The 13,810-nt window shown below is 37.7% G+C and overlaps 1 protein-coding gene across 1 annotated transcript in view; it reads right to left on the bottom strand.

The window, feature by feature from the left end:
• Positions 1 to 13,810, bottom strand: part of LOC113057752 (disks large homolog 3-like) — an 84,015-nt gene that overhangs the window by 66,732 nt on the left and 3,473 nt on the right. Inside the window, exons 3-4 of the mRNA XM_026225257.1 lie at positions 8,690 to 8,775; positions 2,522 to 2,632 (exon numbers count right to left, since the gene is read on the bottom strand). Coding sequence (XP_026081042.1) covers positions 2,522 to 2,632; positions 8,690 to 8,775 — 197 coding nt within the window. The remainder of the gene's footprint in view (positions 1 to 2,521; positions 2,633 to 8,689; positions 8,776 to 13,810) is intronic.

Below are 13,810 nucleotides of genomic sequence, written 5' to 3'. Positions count from 1 at the left end.
TGAACAAATAATATGAACTAAAATCAAACCCCTTTTCTTTGCTCATGACTGCCGTAATTAATGCCTGTAACCCTAGCAACAGTTATACATGCAATATATGTGCTGCATGTTTCAGAGTGAAGCGTGGCACTGTGTTCTTTTACTCGTGAGCAACTTGAGATCTGGGGTTTTTTCAGTTTCTCAGAGTGGCTCGGTTCACAGTGAATGCTGCTCCAGACAATTTACCAAAATTACTGGTAACATGCATTTGGGAACACAATATGCATCAACAATCTTGCACCAAGTTAAGGGCTCCCTGGGGTTTTCCGACAAAATGAAAGTTTAATAGTTTAATGATTGAAAATTAAGATTCTAAAAATATTAGTAGGCTATTGAAATTGTACTGTTGTACTGTAAAATAAAATAATGATTCTTATTATTAGCGTTATTACTTTTATTATTATTATTATTATTATTTATTTATTCAATATTATTATTATTGTTAGTAATAGCAGTAGTATTTTATAATCACATTAACACCTCACACATTATGGGCCAAATTGTGCAACTCTGCAAAGAAGTTCAGTTTTTTTTCATTATATCACAATTTTTTCCAGAAAAATATAAATTTCGCAGAGTGTGGATTCCAATTTAGTTTAAACAAGCGGTGTGTGAACTATATTTAGTGCTCTGATGTGTCTTTAAATTCTTCACTCGTTGTTCAGTTTGTGTCTCACTACTTTGTTCAAAGTGGATTTGGTCGTACACTGTGGTTGTCATTCACCTAAGCAAGCTGTATGTGTACAAAACAGGATTAAGCTCTCAGAACAGGAGCGACGTCCATATTTAGCTGTAGTGTGTACATGGTGAGGTGCTGTAGGTGTTGAGAAGAGGGATGACTAAAAGAATCGTGCATGGGTCTGGAGAGAAGGATAAACAGAAAAGAGCTAAAGTAAAATCTAGTAAAGTGGAAATAAAACAATGAGAAAGATATGACTGTACTGAAAATGACTCTGGGGGAGGGGAGGTGGGGTAACTCAAAATGTTTGCTGATGAGAATGAGAAATCCTGATCACAGAGAGGGTTCTGAATGCAGAGAGAGACTCCTTTGTGTTGCCAAATGCATATTTCGGATTGGTGATTCTGCATCATCCCACATTCATCCATCTCAAGCGTCAAGTAAACACCCTGTCGCAAGCAACGCACACATTTTTGCCATGTTATGTGGCAGAACGCATATGAGAGATGCAGAAAGATGCAACAGAGACAGGAAAACAGCGACAGAGAGAGCAGGAGCGAGAGAGGCTGCCAGTCTGTAGGGATGCAAGTAGGGGGAGGAATTTGGTTTCCATGGCAACATGCGAAAGGCTGAGCTCTAGGTGTCCGCTCCAGCTCTAACTGCGTTGAACTGCACCGGCCCTCACCTCGCCTGGCTCCCCCATCCTCCCCCCTCTGCAGCTCTCTCTTCATCCATCCATTCCACCTCAAACCCCTCGTAATGTGTGGAGGACACGACACCACGTTCAGCACAGCATCAGCCAGCCCTGCAGTCAACAGAACGCTGCTGCCTTGCAAAGAGCCTGCGCTTTGATGAAGACAATAGAGGCCCTCTGTTCTCAACGCGGTGGTCCCACGCTCTTCAGCCAGGAGCCGAGACCACACCCACGCTGCCATCTCCTCCTCACGCCCCCATCCCTCATGCTCATCTGAAACGCCAGCGCCCGCAGGCACTGTGCCGCCACATGCCGCTGGGGGTGCTGTGATTGGGAGGATGTGAAAATGAGAGCTGCCATGATATAGTAGGACCTTACTGTTGTGCCTTCGCTCAGAGAAAGACTGGGTGATTACAGTGGCATTGTGGCATATTTCTTCCTGTTTCAGCTACACTGCAGCCTAGCTTCAACCATCCATATGTATTCACTTATATGAATATGTATCATGAAAAACATATAAAAACAAAAACATACACATAGGCCATGCACAGAATGTTTTTGCATTCCACTGCATTGCTTTTCCATAGTTTCCCCACGTAAACATGCACTAGATGGCCATGTTTGTTGTTTAAGGCATATCGCATATGATACAGCATTCTAAAAACTAGACCTTTTTTCCTTCCATTCAGCCCTGTGTCAACATTTAACAAAATCTAGTTCTGTGTGAACAGCCCATAAGGGAAATAAGCCTAGCATTATTCTTTACGCATTATCATAAAAATTTTGCACATTCATTAAACTGTTCCGATACTGATTTGTTGGGCTGTGTACAACACTGCACTTTATTTTATTTCAGACAACTAAAAATGCAGCACTCAAGCAAAAGACACTGAAAGGTATAGAGATGTGGAGTCTCTCTCACACTGATACTAGACCATAAGCCCGTCCTTAACTGTGAACTATTGAGCACCGACACTGAGATGAAACAGACATTAAAGTATAAACAAATCTCTATGTCAGGAAATATCTCATGCAACATTCGAAAGTCCCATTCTGAAGGTGTTATACATTATAAACTCTTTTCAGTTTCAGTTTTAGCAGCCACTAACCTTAGGTGTCTCTATATGTGAGCGGCTTACTATTCCAGCCACTCGCTCCACCTTCTGAGAGCTCCTCCTGCTGGTCACACACACACGTGACACAACCTCTTCACCCGAGGTCTGCAAGGACAAATCACACAGGATCAGTGGATTGCATAGATACACAAGAAGAAGAAAAAAGCCCTTAAATTGATGCAACCAAGTATTCAATATCAGGGATTCAACTTATCAGATCTAGTGAGTGATGAAGACATAGCATAAACAGCATGAAATCAGCAAAAACAGAATAAAATCTAATAATTAATTATATTAAATAACTTGAATGACCTGATCCAATACATATTTTTTGTATTAATTTATTTAACTAAATCTGGCAAAATAGACTAAAGGTAAACTTTGTTTTACACAACTGACTATGAAGAGCCACAGGAAAACAATTATCATTGTGCACCACTGAATGACTGCTCAGGGGCAGGGAATATTCCAGCATGAGCACTAAGGGTCATTTGTTATGTGAAGGGAAAGTAGTGCAGAGAGGCAAATTGCACCATTTGCAAGATGGTTTGGATGGACAGAAATCTGTATAGAAAAAAAGAGAGAGAACTAGTGCCAGCAAGCTTACTGAAACAAACATGGCCATTAAAACACAACTACTGACCACTATCCACATCTATAAAATCTCTCTAAATCTGGCAACATTTATATACATAGCATTTTAGACCAAAAGATACACAACCAAGGCCAGAACTTGATTAGATTGGTTCTAGCCTGTTTATCACGAGTAACCCCAGAGTGCAGTCTGGACGATGGGGCGGGGCGACACGTCGAGGCGGAGCGACACGTGTCGCCCCGCCCATATTTGTTTTCCCTGCCTTTGACATTTTCCTCCGAGCCAGCAGGGGGCAGTTTGCCTTGAAACAAACAGAACGGTGGCAACTGCAGCAGCAGAGTAATAACGCTATTCCACGTTGATTGCGTGAGGTGAGTAAAAGTGGTTGTGTAAATATCTTATAATATGAAATGCCATGTTCATTCATTTATTTATCCATGCTACGTTCAATTTGAATAATTATTGTTAATAATTGTTATAAATTGCAAATTTTATTGTTCTTTGTGGATTGTAACAGTACACTCTGTACATGGCTTTAGTTCATAGGTTCGATTTTACAGAGGTATGGCATTACATTTGTCAAGTTATTTGAACAGACATGCATGATTTTTGTGTGTATATTATTATTATTATTATTTTTCAGGATGACATGATCAGGTGGTGGTGGTGTTCTGTTCTCCTGGACAGCTTTACTCCGCAAATGTATGTAGCTGTTTGAATGTTGCTACATGAAACATTACTCTATACTATATCTAGCAATATACCTACCTCTTGACATTTGTTCTTTTAGAGCTCAACCACTGAGGGGGAGAACTTCACCATTCACCATGTCTTCAGGCAGAGTCCAGCAAAACAGGTTATTTGTGCACATACATTCATTAACAACTAATAATTACATATGTGTGTACATGCAGAGGTATTTTAGTTATTACAGCTACATAGTTGTTCAGATGTGGTATTATGTACAAGTACTATATTGGTCAGCACTGTGGATTATTTAATATATAGCTATCAGTTGACATCAGCATCAAAGACATTTAAAAACATTTCAGCTTAATTCATTTTCAGACAGCAGCGAGTTTTTTAAATAACTTCTGTTTGCGATCTAATGTGGATTTTGTTCACCATATAAGACAGAAATATTCATATTCAATGTAAAAGATCTTCATGTGGATCATGCATACAAATATATCACTGGATTATTACAATTAATGGCAAAATGAATGTAAACTAATATATCCTACTGACACACAATAGCAAAAGATATAAATAATTGGCTTAAAACAGGTTTTTTTCAATGTGAAAATACTAACATGCCTAATACTTCTGCACAGTATATATTGTATATATTAACATTTTATTAGTGTTATTATAAAAGAATGAGTATGCAGTTGTGACAACAATCTATAGAGTTTTTAATGAGAGTTTTAAAGCATGGTTGTCTGTAGTCAGTGTTTATATAATGTTTAATAACTTTTATATACATGTATAAATAAACCTATGTATGTTTTTGATTCAACAGCTTCCCCTGGAAATCCTCAGGGAAGTTATTTTGTCAGCGGGTGACTCTGCATATTTGACACTTTCTCTGGTTTGCAGATGGTTAGGGATGTGCTCCGAAGTTTTTCGGAAAGCGGCACAGTTTGCCTGGCTAGACAGTAAGATTTCCCCGTTTAATGCTCATTCTCCAATTGAATTTTGTAGTAGAAGGCTGTTAAACTTTTTTTGTATTATTATTATTATTATTATCTTTCATGTATTTTGTCTTTACACTATAAGTTGTGGCCAACTGGAAGAATTGTCCTCCTGTCTCCTGACCGGAACGAGTTCAGACGGATGTACAGCATCAGGGAACGCTTGCAGTGCAGAGCCTTTTTCAAGTTTAACCCACCAGGGTACAGGGAAGAGACCGGCGTGGTGATCTTCTGGGCTTTTGTTTACACAGGATTTTGTTCCAAGGACTGTTTTTTATTTATTTTTTATTTTTTTTGCGGCATGAAACACATTTGTGTGTTAAGTTCATTGAAGGGAAATAGAGAATGGGCTGAGATCAACTGGTTTTGATGTATTAATTGATGTCATTTAAAGTTAAACTTTGCAGTGTATAATGTTTTAATAAAAAAGCTATGGAAAACACGTGCATGACAACAGGTTTCAGTCATTTACATCAGTCTATCATTCTTTAAGGTTTCTCATATTTGATGGTAACATCATTTGCTATGCATTGCTCATAATGGATTCTTAATTTAGTTGTGACAGGATTGTGAGGATTAATGAGGTTTTCAGTAGTGCAGTTCAGAAAACAAATAACAGAAAGTGACGAGTGTTTTTGGGCAAGTTCTTTAGAACCTGTATAGTTCCTTCCTTGCAAAAAGTAACCATGGATTTATTGTAGTAAAAATATTTGTTGGCATATTAATTACTGTGAGCTGTAATTATAAAAACACCATAGTTTTACTATAGTTACTGTAGCAGAACCATGGTAAATTTTCGTAGGGGCCAAGGGAATGTTCAGAATATTATTGGTGACGTTCAGAGACTGGTGACAATTTGTTACACACACGACGCGCGCACACACACACACACACACACACACATATATATATATATATATATATATATATATATATATATATAATTTGAATATATAAATCAAGGTACTCCATGACTATCTACATAACCATACTTCGCATTATATTGCCGTGTCATTTTCAAACCAGAGAGTAATGCCGAGGTAGTGTCTACAGCCTTTGAGGGAGTAGGCATTTATTTCTATTCTGTTCGTCGTAATCCAAAACTCTTTGTATTTATACAGGATGTTGTGGAAATGCAACAATAAATGCAAAAACACAACATTTATATTCACGTATTAATTTATATTAAAAGTTTATTCATCTGAGTGTCTACTTCCGCATTCCAATCATGCTCACAGCTTCATAATTCTCTATACCAATAAGCTGTAAAATCGTCACTCATCTGTACACCAATAAGCTCATCTTAATCATAAACCAATAACCGCTGAGGTGGGCGGGGCGACACGTGTCGCTCCGCCCCAACGTGTCGCCCCGCCCCATCGTCCAGACTGCACTCTGGGATACTTGGTTTATCACAGCATATCCCGCACTCACAGGCCACAGGCAGCAGGGGGCAGCCTGTGGAAAAGGCCATGACAGCAGATGAAACAAAGGCTCTCTCACTTTCCCTTCCCAAACCGTAACAAACTCAACTCTAGAATGTTCTTTTAGGATCTGTCCTTCTCTCATAACCATGTGTGTTCATACACACAGAGGCATGCAGGTTTACAGCATTAGGCCAAGCCAAACCCATTTACGCTAATGCAAATAAAAGCACAAATAAAGTCACATCTACGATCTTTTAAAAAAAAACATTTAATAAAACACAATTGCAAATTTACCATTTTTATCACTGCCTCCATTGGACCACCATGAACTGAACTGACAAATAGTTGCTGCTAAGCTCCAGGTTTGCCATCATATTATCATCGGTGGATGGACACTGCAGCTGAGAACATGCAGGATTGCTGCAGTCTCAACCCGGAGAGGAACATAGAGGCGCTGCTGGTGTCCAGTCCCACTGAATCACTGCTGACACATGACAACTGCTCGCTGTATATACTGAGGCTGGATTATGTACAGCTTGAAACATTTAAAAAAATATGCTAGCCAACGTTCCCTGATATAAAACTGATACCAAATTACATAAGACTGTTATATTACTGACTGTAACTGTAGCTAATATAAACACAAAAGGAAAGTCCCACTGCCCCTTGCTGTTTAACACAAAGGCTTTGTAATGATTGTTCTGTAAATTATTCCAGAGTCTTCTTTTTTTCCCTTCCTTCTGCACCAAATCGGGGAATTTGCAGACTCATTTCATTTAACGTCTCTCAGGTGGCCGCACTCTGTGAATGCTAATGAAGCCTGCGCTGGACATTCACTCAGATCCAGCCTCGCTCGCTCTCAGAGAACCAGAGAACAGGGCTGTGCCTGGACACACTCAAACTGAGGCCCGTGACCATCTCCACCACACATCACATAGTGACCCCTGCAGTATTTTTGTGGAACATGTGTCACAATAAGGTGATGCTTCTGGAAAATGCAGTTTGGGGATTTGAAATGGGATTGATCATGCTCTCAGAGATTGCCCAAATATCCGTTCCTCTTTTGATTAATTAATTAATGTGTAAACTTAGTGGTAGACCGATATTGTGGGGTTTTTTTTTTGACAGCCAATGCGAATAAAGAGCAGGGTGCCTGAAGTCCAATAATAATTATAATAATGTGAAAAAAATATGTTTAAACAAGCATGCTTATACTTTAGATGACATCTTGATCTGGAATGCTGACATAAATGAGAAAGTATTATGTTTGCCTTTCTATTACTAATAATATAAATAAAATATTTGCTTCTATATATATATGTGTGTGTGTGTGTGTGTGTGTGTGTGTGTGTTACTTAATCAAAAGTCTAGCTTTTCAGTAAAATCATCCTTTAGCCAATCAAAAAATAAAAAATGTTTTTTTGCGTCACTATCATCTGTATTAACCAATCCATCCAGTGCAATCTTGTGATTACTGACATCTTTATGGCATATTCTAGTTCTGACTAAGTTACTGGGTCTTAAAAACACATTGCCATTACATGATTGTTGTGCGGTGTTTTCAGTTATTACAAGATATAACCTTTTATTTTTGGATGTATTGGTAAGACTTTTAACCAGATTTTCTATGAACAATCACTAAAAAACACACATTATAAGAAGCTGTAGGAAATTGCTTTATTCCTTGTTGTAAAAAAAAGTGAATGAAATAAAAAACAGTTTAAATAAGTATTCTTGATGTTCTGGTGTAGTAAGAGATGGAGTGAAATGAGTTTTAAAGCTGTTTGCTACAACAAAAAATAATTTAATAATGTCACATAACTACCCATTGAATTTTTGGATGGCCATTGAGAATATGGGAAACTTCACTCTATAATCTTTTCAAAACATCAGTCACAGGGCGCTCCTTTACTGGATGAACAGAGACTATTTTAGACAAAACCCGAGTGTACGTTTGTGTGAACCCTCAGAGAGACCACAGAGTGATCCTCCCTCACTGCAGTTGCTTTTTAACAGAACCCAGGCAGAGGCTGAGGTTATTTTCTGTACTCTCCCTATAAATACTTTGCATAAACACGTGATTGCGGACACTTGTAACGAAAGGTCCTGGTGACATCATCACACAGCCCACCGAGGAGCACTTGGTGTTATCACTGCAGTGCTTTCTAGATATGAATAATGTTCTGTAGTGTCTGTAACTTCCACACACTATCGCTTTCATTCTTTCCCTTTTTTTTTTTTTTTTTGTCCAGCACTTCTTTGTAAACTTCCCTCCCCTATGTTATGTCTATGAGCTGTTAACTGCTTCAACTGTCAGTGAGCTAAACTTGACAACCAGATCAGTCAGATTTATGTAAGATAATAAAGATATAAGGGTTTGGAAGACATGAGGGTGAGCAAATAATGACGTAATAAAATAAAGCTGCCCTTTCTCTGAAACTCTTACCTCCCATGTGTCCACAGAGCTGCTGTCTTTAACTCCAGTTTGTGCTGCATTCATTTGCAGGGTAATCTCGTAGCATTCCCGAATATCTGATAATAAGGGAATAGCGATGTCATTGAGGGAATCTATTTAAATCGTGCAGGTATTTATGCAGAAATAGGTTATACCATTTTTTGATTACAAACAAATAAAAATATATATAAAATACAACATTTATAATATACAATATATATTGAGGCTGACATTACAATATTTATCCTAAAGGATTATTTAACCCAAAAATAAAGTTTCCCATTTACAATGGTTTTTTACAAAGCTTTTTTTGCACAATTTGCCTTTTATGGTAAAGAGCAGCTTGAACATACTATACATTTCTCATTTTGTGTTTCACAGAAGAAAGCCATATGCTTTTGAGAACATTATATTGTATTGAGCCACAAAAGGACATAAAGACTGAGAAAAAAAGAGAGAAAAAAACTGAAGGACCTTGCATTCGAGAGCAAAACCTTTTGAAATACAATTTTTCTATCACCATGTCTCCTTAGCGGTTACACAGACACGAGAGTGAGTAAATGTATATTTCTGTGAACATTTAATGGGCCCAATCAATAGATTAGCAAGTCTTTACTGGGGGTGGTGTTGGTGCAGTGGATAAGACACATGCCTTTGGTGTGAGAGACATGAGTTCAAATCCACTATGACACACCAATGTGTCCCTGAGCAAGACACTTAACCCCTAGTCACTCCAGAGGCGTGCGGCCACTGACATATGTAGCAATTGTAAGTTGCTTTGGATAAAAGTGTCAGCTAAATGAATAAATGTAAGTCATGCCAAAAGGCACAGGTGCACAGTCTTCACATGTTAAGAACAATGTCAACTTTTGGCTCAACTTAAGCATCATTCCCACTTTTGTAGGTCTCTATAAATATCATCCAGCAGCCTCAGCCAAAATGTATCCATACTTGGTTAAGAGAGCAATCATATTCATTTAAGAGGGGCTTTTAATATGACTCACTCATGATAGCACAGTGCCTGAAGACATTAGCAGAGGTAACAGTGGCTGTGGTGTTGAAGGTCAAGCAGGAAGCTATGAGATGTTTACACTTGTGCTAACCGGGACAACTGGAATAGCATGTTCAATTATCAGTGCACACTATAGCAGAGCTGTGAGATTATAAAATCAGTTTGTGAGAAACTAGCTTGGACCACTGGAATCAATCAAGGGGTGTTGCAGCGGTAACTGCAGCAAATTGTTGAGCTTATCTAAAGGTATTCGGAGAGAAAAAATACCATAAATAGAATCCTTACATTGGTTGTCTCCTCCTCTTTTCACACGTGCCTATTCAAGTTGCAAAAACAGCTTGAGGTGCAGCCATATTTACTATTTCACTGGTGAATTCCATTTTAATAGGAATTTGCACATTCTTGAGTTGCCCACACAGATTTAACTTATCTTCAAACCTATCAAGCGAGTTCACTTGAACCTTGAATGTATGCGGCCCCATATTTGACGTGCCAGATACAACAACTCAAACTTAATATTTCATTCTAAAAAAAAAAAAGGTACCATAAGTAATTTTGTCATTTTTAACTTTCAAAATTTGGTTCATTGAATAATATTTTTGACCACTGCAGTTCCTTCCACCTTCAACTGCTCCAGGCAGACATTTATTCTGGACTTGCGCTTTTTTGTTTGTTTGCGAGTTAAAAACAAAAAATCAGTCTGTCAATGACTCTTTACATTGTTTCTCCAGTAGGTGATGGCTTGAGAGATGAGAGACTATGAATCATTTATAATTTATGGTTCACTTAATATATGATTCAAATCTATGCTTAATTTATAACTCAAAAGCACTGATTTATTTGTGAACTAAATGACAAAAGTGAGTGAGTGAAACATTTACTCAACCGATTCAATTACAAATTTGTTCATTTAGAACTGTATATTGCACAGTTGATGATTCATAAATTGCTGGACTTGCTTGTAAATCATTTCAATGCAGAGCAAAAAAAATGGATAAAGTATCTCTAAATATATGTATAAAACATTAGTTACTTAATACGGAGCTCTTGTTTATTCTTGTTTAGAGTTGTATAAAAGCAATGTCATATTCATTCTGGTGGTCTGAATATCAGTATGTCTGTAATTCTTTGAAAAACAGAATTCTTGCTTGAGTTCATTTCTACGTATTCTACTACGTATATAATTTAATAACTTCTGACCATGACATCAAAGTAAGATTGTGATGTTTTTGGTCTCCTAATGGGGCTGCTACTGTCTTCGTCGTTTCCCAAAACCATCTCTTCCCCCTTCAAACGAGAGTGCTTTTTTCTTCATCCAACCCTTTCTTCCTCTCTGTGCGTCTTACCTCATTACCTCTCAGGTCACTAACTGCCGTGGCCTGTGGTCATCAACAGAGGGATGACCAGCTGATGAGAACAGAGGGAGACAATACTGCTGATGTCACCCACACTCCCACACTGGTCCACAGCCTGCACTAATAACATAATGAGATGCTTGTTACCTTGCTGTGCCTTTGAAGCATAACGCGCTCTCGGTCCCTGAAGAAACACACGAGAGTCTTTTTTAAGATGGAAGAAGAAAGAGCTTGAGAAAAAGCAACTCTTTTTTTTTTTTTGGAGAGACAAGCAGTGAACTCGGACTGGCGGCACATGCGGGCGGTGTACGTGTATGTGTGGGGACTGTTAGGGGCAGTAATGGAGTCCCACTGGGGTGCAGCGGGAAAGACAGTAGAAGAATGGGACTATGTGACTCATCATGGCTGTGTCTATGTGAGCCTGTGTGAGTGGGAGGAGAACACTATGTGGGAAGCGGTTTCATCGCCTAGCTGGTCAAAGCTAGATGAGAAAGAGAAAAGAAAGAAAGCGATGAGGAAAGTAAACTAAAATGTAGAGTCTTCCAGTAAATGGTGCATGATTATAAAACATGCAGCTGTGGGATGAATGGAAATGTAGAAGTGTGTCAGACAGAAACATCTCCTCATTTAGTAAAGCTGTCCTGAATGTCTCTGAATATGAATTATGTCTTCATCTAAGAGACCTTTCCCCTCAAATGCATTATTCAAACATATCAAACATAGCAGGCAACATCAATGGTTATTCATATCTAGGGCTACTGTCATGATGTAGCAGATTGTGTGTGCACAAAAAAAAAGAATGCTACAAACCGGTCTTGCAAAACACGCTTGGATACTTTGATATACAGACACATTTATTATTTCAGACAAAGTCCTGGTGAAATGATATTTTTTTCCTTCAAAAAAGCATTTCAACACAATGTTCCCAGAGCCAAGTAAATCCTAAAAGACCACATGAATTCCTGGCCACTGAACAAATACACAGTCCTCTCCACAGAATAATGTTTACACACTTGCTCTCCTCTTCACTAGGTTCACCTCATTTCAATGTCAATATTAAATTCACATATATTTGATCAGTTAAAAACCATGTTTTAACACTCGTCGGTTTGTTAAAAAAACATACTGAATCAGTTTCCTACATATAACGATTCCAAACTATATTTTATAGCTTAAAACAGTCATTCATATTATATGGTAAATTATACTTGATTGATAAAATATTTAACAATACAAGCTACATGTGAAATTCCTGTGAAATTCAGTATAATTCACTTTTCCGTTCTGGGTACCTTTTAAAACTATGTGACCCAGCTATAACATTTTTAAATGTTTTAAATATTTGTAATGACATTTTGTTTAAAAGCTGTTCAAATATTTAGGGTCAGTAACATCTTTTTTTTTTATTCTGCAAGGATAAATTAAACTGATCAAACATGGCAGTACAGTCATTTGTAATGCTACAAAAAGATCTATTTAAAATAAATACTGTTCTTTTATTTTTATTTTTTTTAAATGACAGCTATTTTGATTAAATAAATGCAGCCTTGGTTAAAAAAAAAGGAAGCATTTGAGGTAAGGTGAAAGTAAAGTTGACTGACTTGTTATAGTATCTGAAAACTGTGTCAGAGGAACTAAAACACGATGACAAAAAGAAAAACGGAGGAATTATGGCCTGTGTTTTTTCCCCAGCAATGAAATAGCCCTCCCTTGATATTGGGTCATATTTGGGCACAAAACCTGTGTGATTCCTAGTCTGTTTGTGTGTTTGGAAACAAAGGGATGAGTGTGCAGTTAGGAAAACCTTTGTTTGAAATTGTGCAATCATGCAGACAACCAAACAAGCCCACGGTCGAATCTTCCTCCCTCCCACAGTGCATCACAGCACTCAATTGTTACAAGCCTCGTTGTGTCCCCAATATATTTGATGATCACTTTTTCTTTGATGCCAAATTAAACAAAGGGCTTTCAACTTAGAGTCTAAGAACACTTCAATTATGTGAATGAGATTAATGACAGAGTATTAAACATCATAAGCGCATGATATTTAGTCAATATCAAAATAAATATAATGTAATATCATACAATATAATACTATAATAGTTCAATATCAAAATTATATAAATATTAAACATTTTACACCTGACAATGCATCCTCTATCTTGCTAGAATTCATATTGTATTACATTTTTTAACTCTGGCTAACACCCAAGAGGCTGGAGAGATGATTGAAACCACATGTTGCTCTCAGTTCAACCTCACATGACCCCTCTCCTCTGTACCTGAGAGAGAAAATGGGCCGTCCCGCACAAAGTGATACTCTAGGTCAGATGAGAGTACTTCACTGCGGCCAAGGACTGTTTGTTTATCAATCTACCTACATGTTATCCCACATACCTGCTAACAATCCCTCTTTCTGGAATGTGTGGAATCTTAATCCACTTACTGTGCTATGCCAGTTTCGAGCTGAGACTCTCATGATTGATTCAAAGTCTGATAAATGAGAGCAATTGCAATATCTGTTTGGCCTGCTGTAGTAGCCTTTATTAGAGGGACAGAAAAGTACATATACCTAAATGTCAGCAGCAGGAGCAATAGCCTATTTCTTTTAGAAAATGATAATACCCTTTAGCCCTAAATCACAAAGTTTACCACTTATGGAAAAATAAATAGGAATATTAAAGTTACTGACACTTACTGTAACACCAGAGGCATCATAATAAATTAAAAATGCCTTCAACAGAC

Source organism: Carassius auratus, chromosome 39 (genome assembly GCF_003368295.1).
Source record: "Carassius auratus strain Wakin chromosome 39, ASM336829v1, whole genome shotgun sequence".
Taxonomy (NCBI): domain Eukaryota; kingdom Metazoa; phylum Chordata; class Actinopteri; order Cypriniformes; family Cyprinidae; genus Carassius; species Carassius auratus.
Note: the sequence above shows the minus strand (reverse complement) of the source record. Positions and strands in the feature narration are given on the sequence as shown.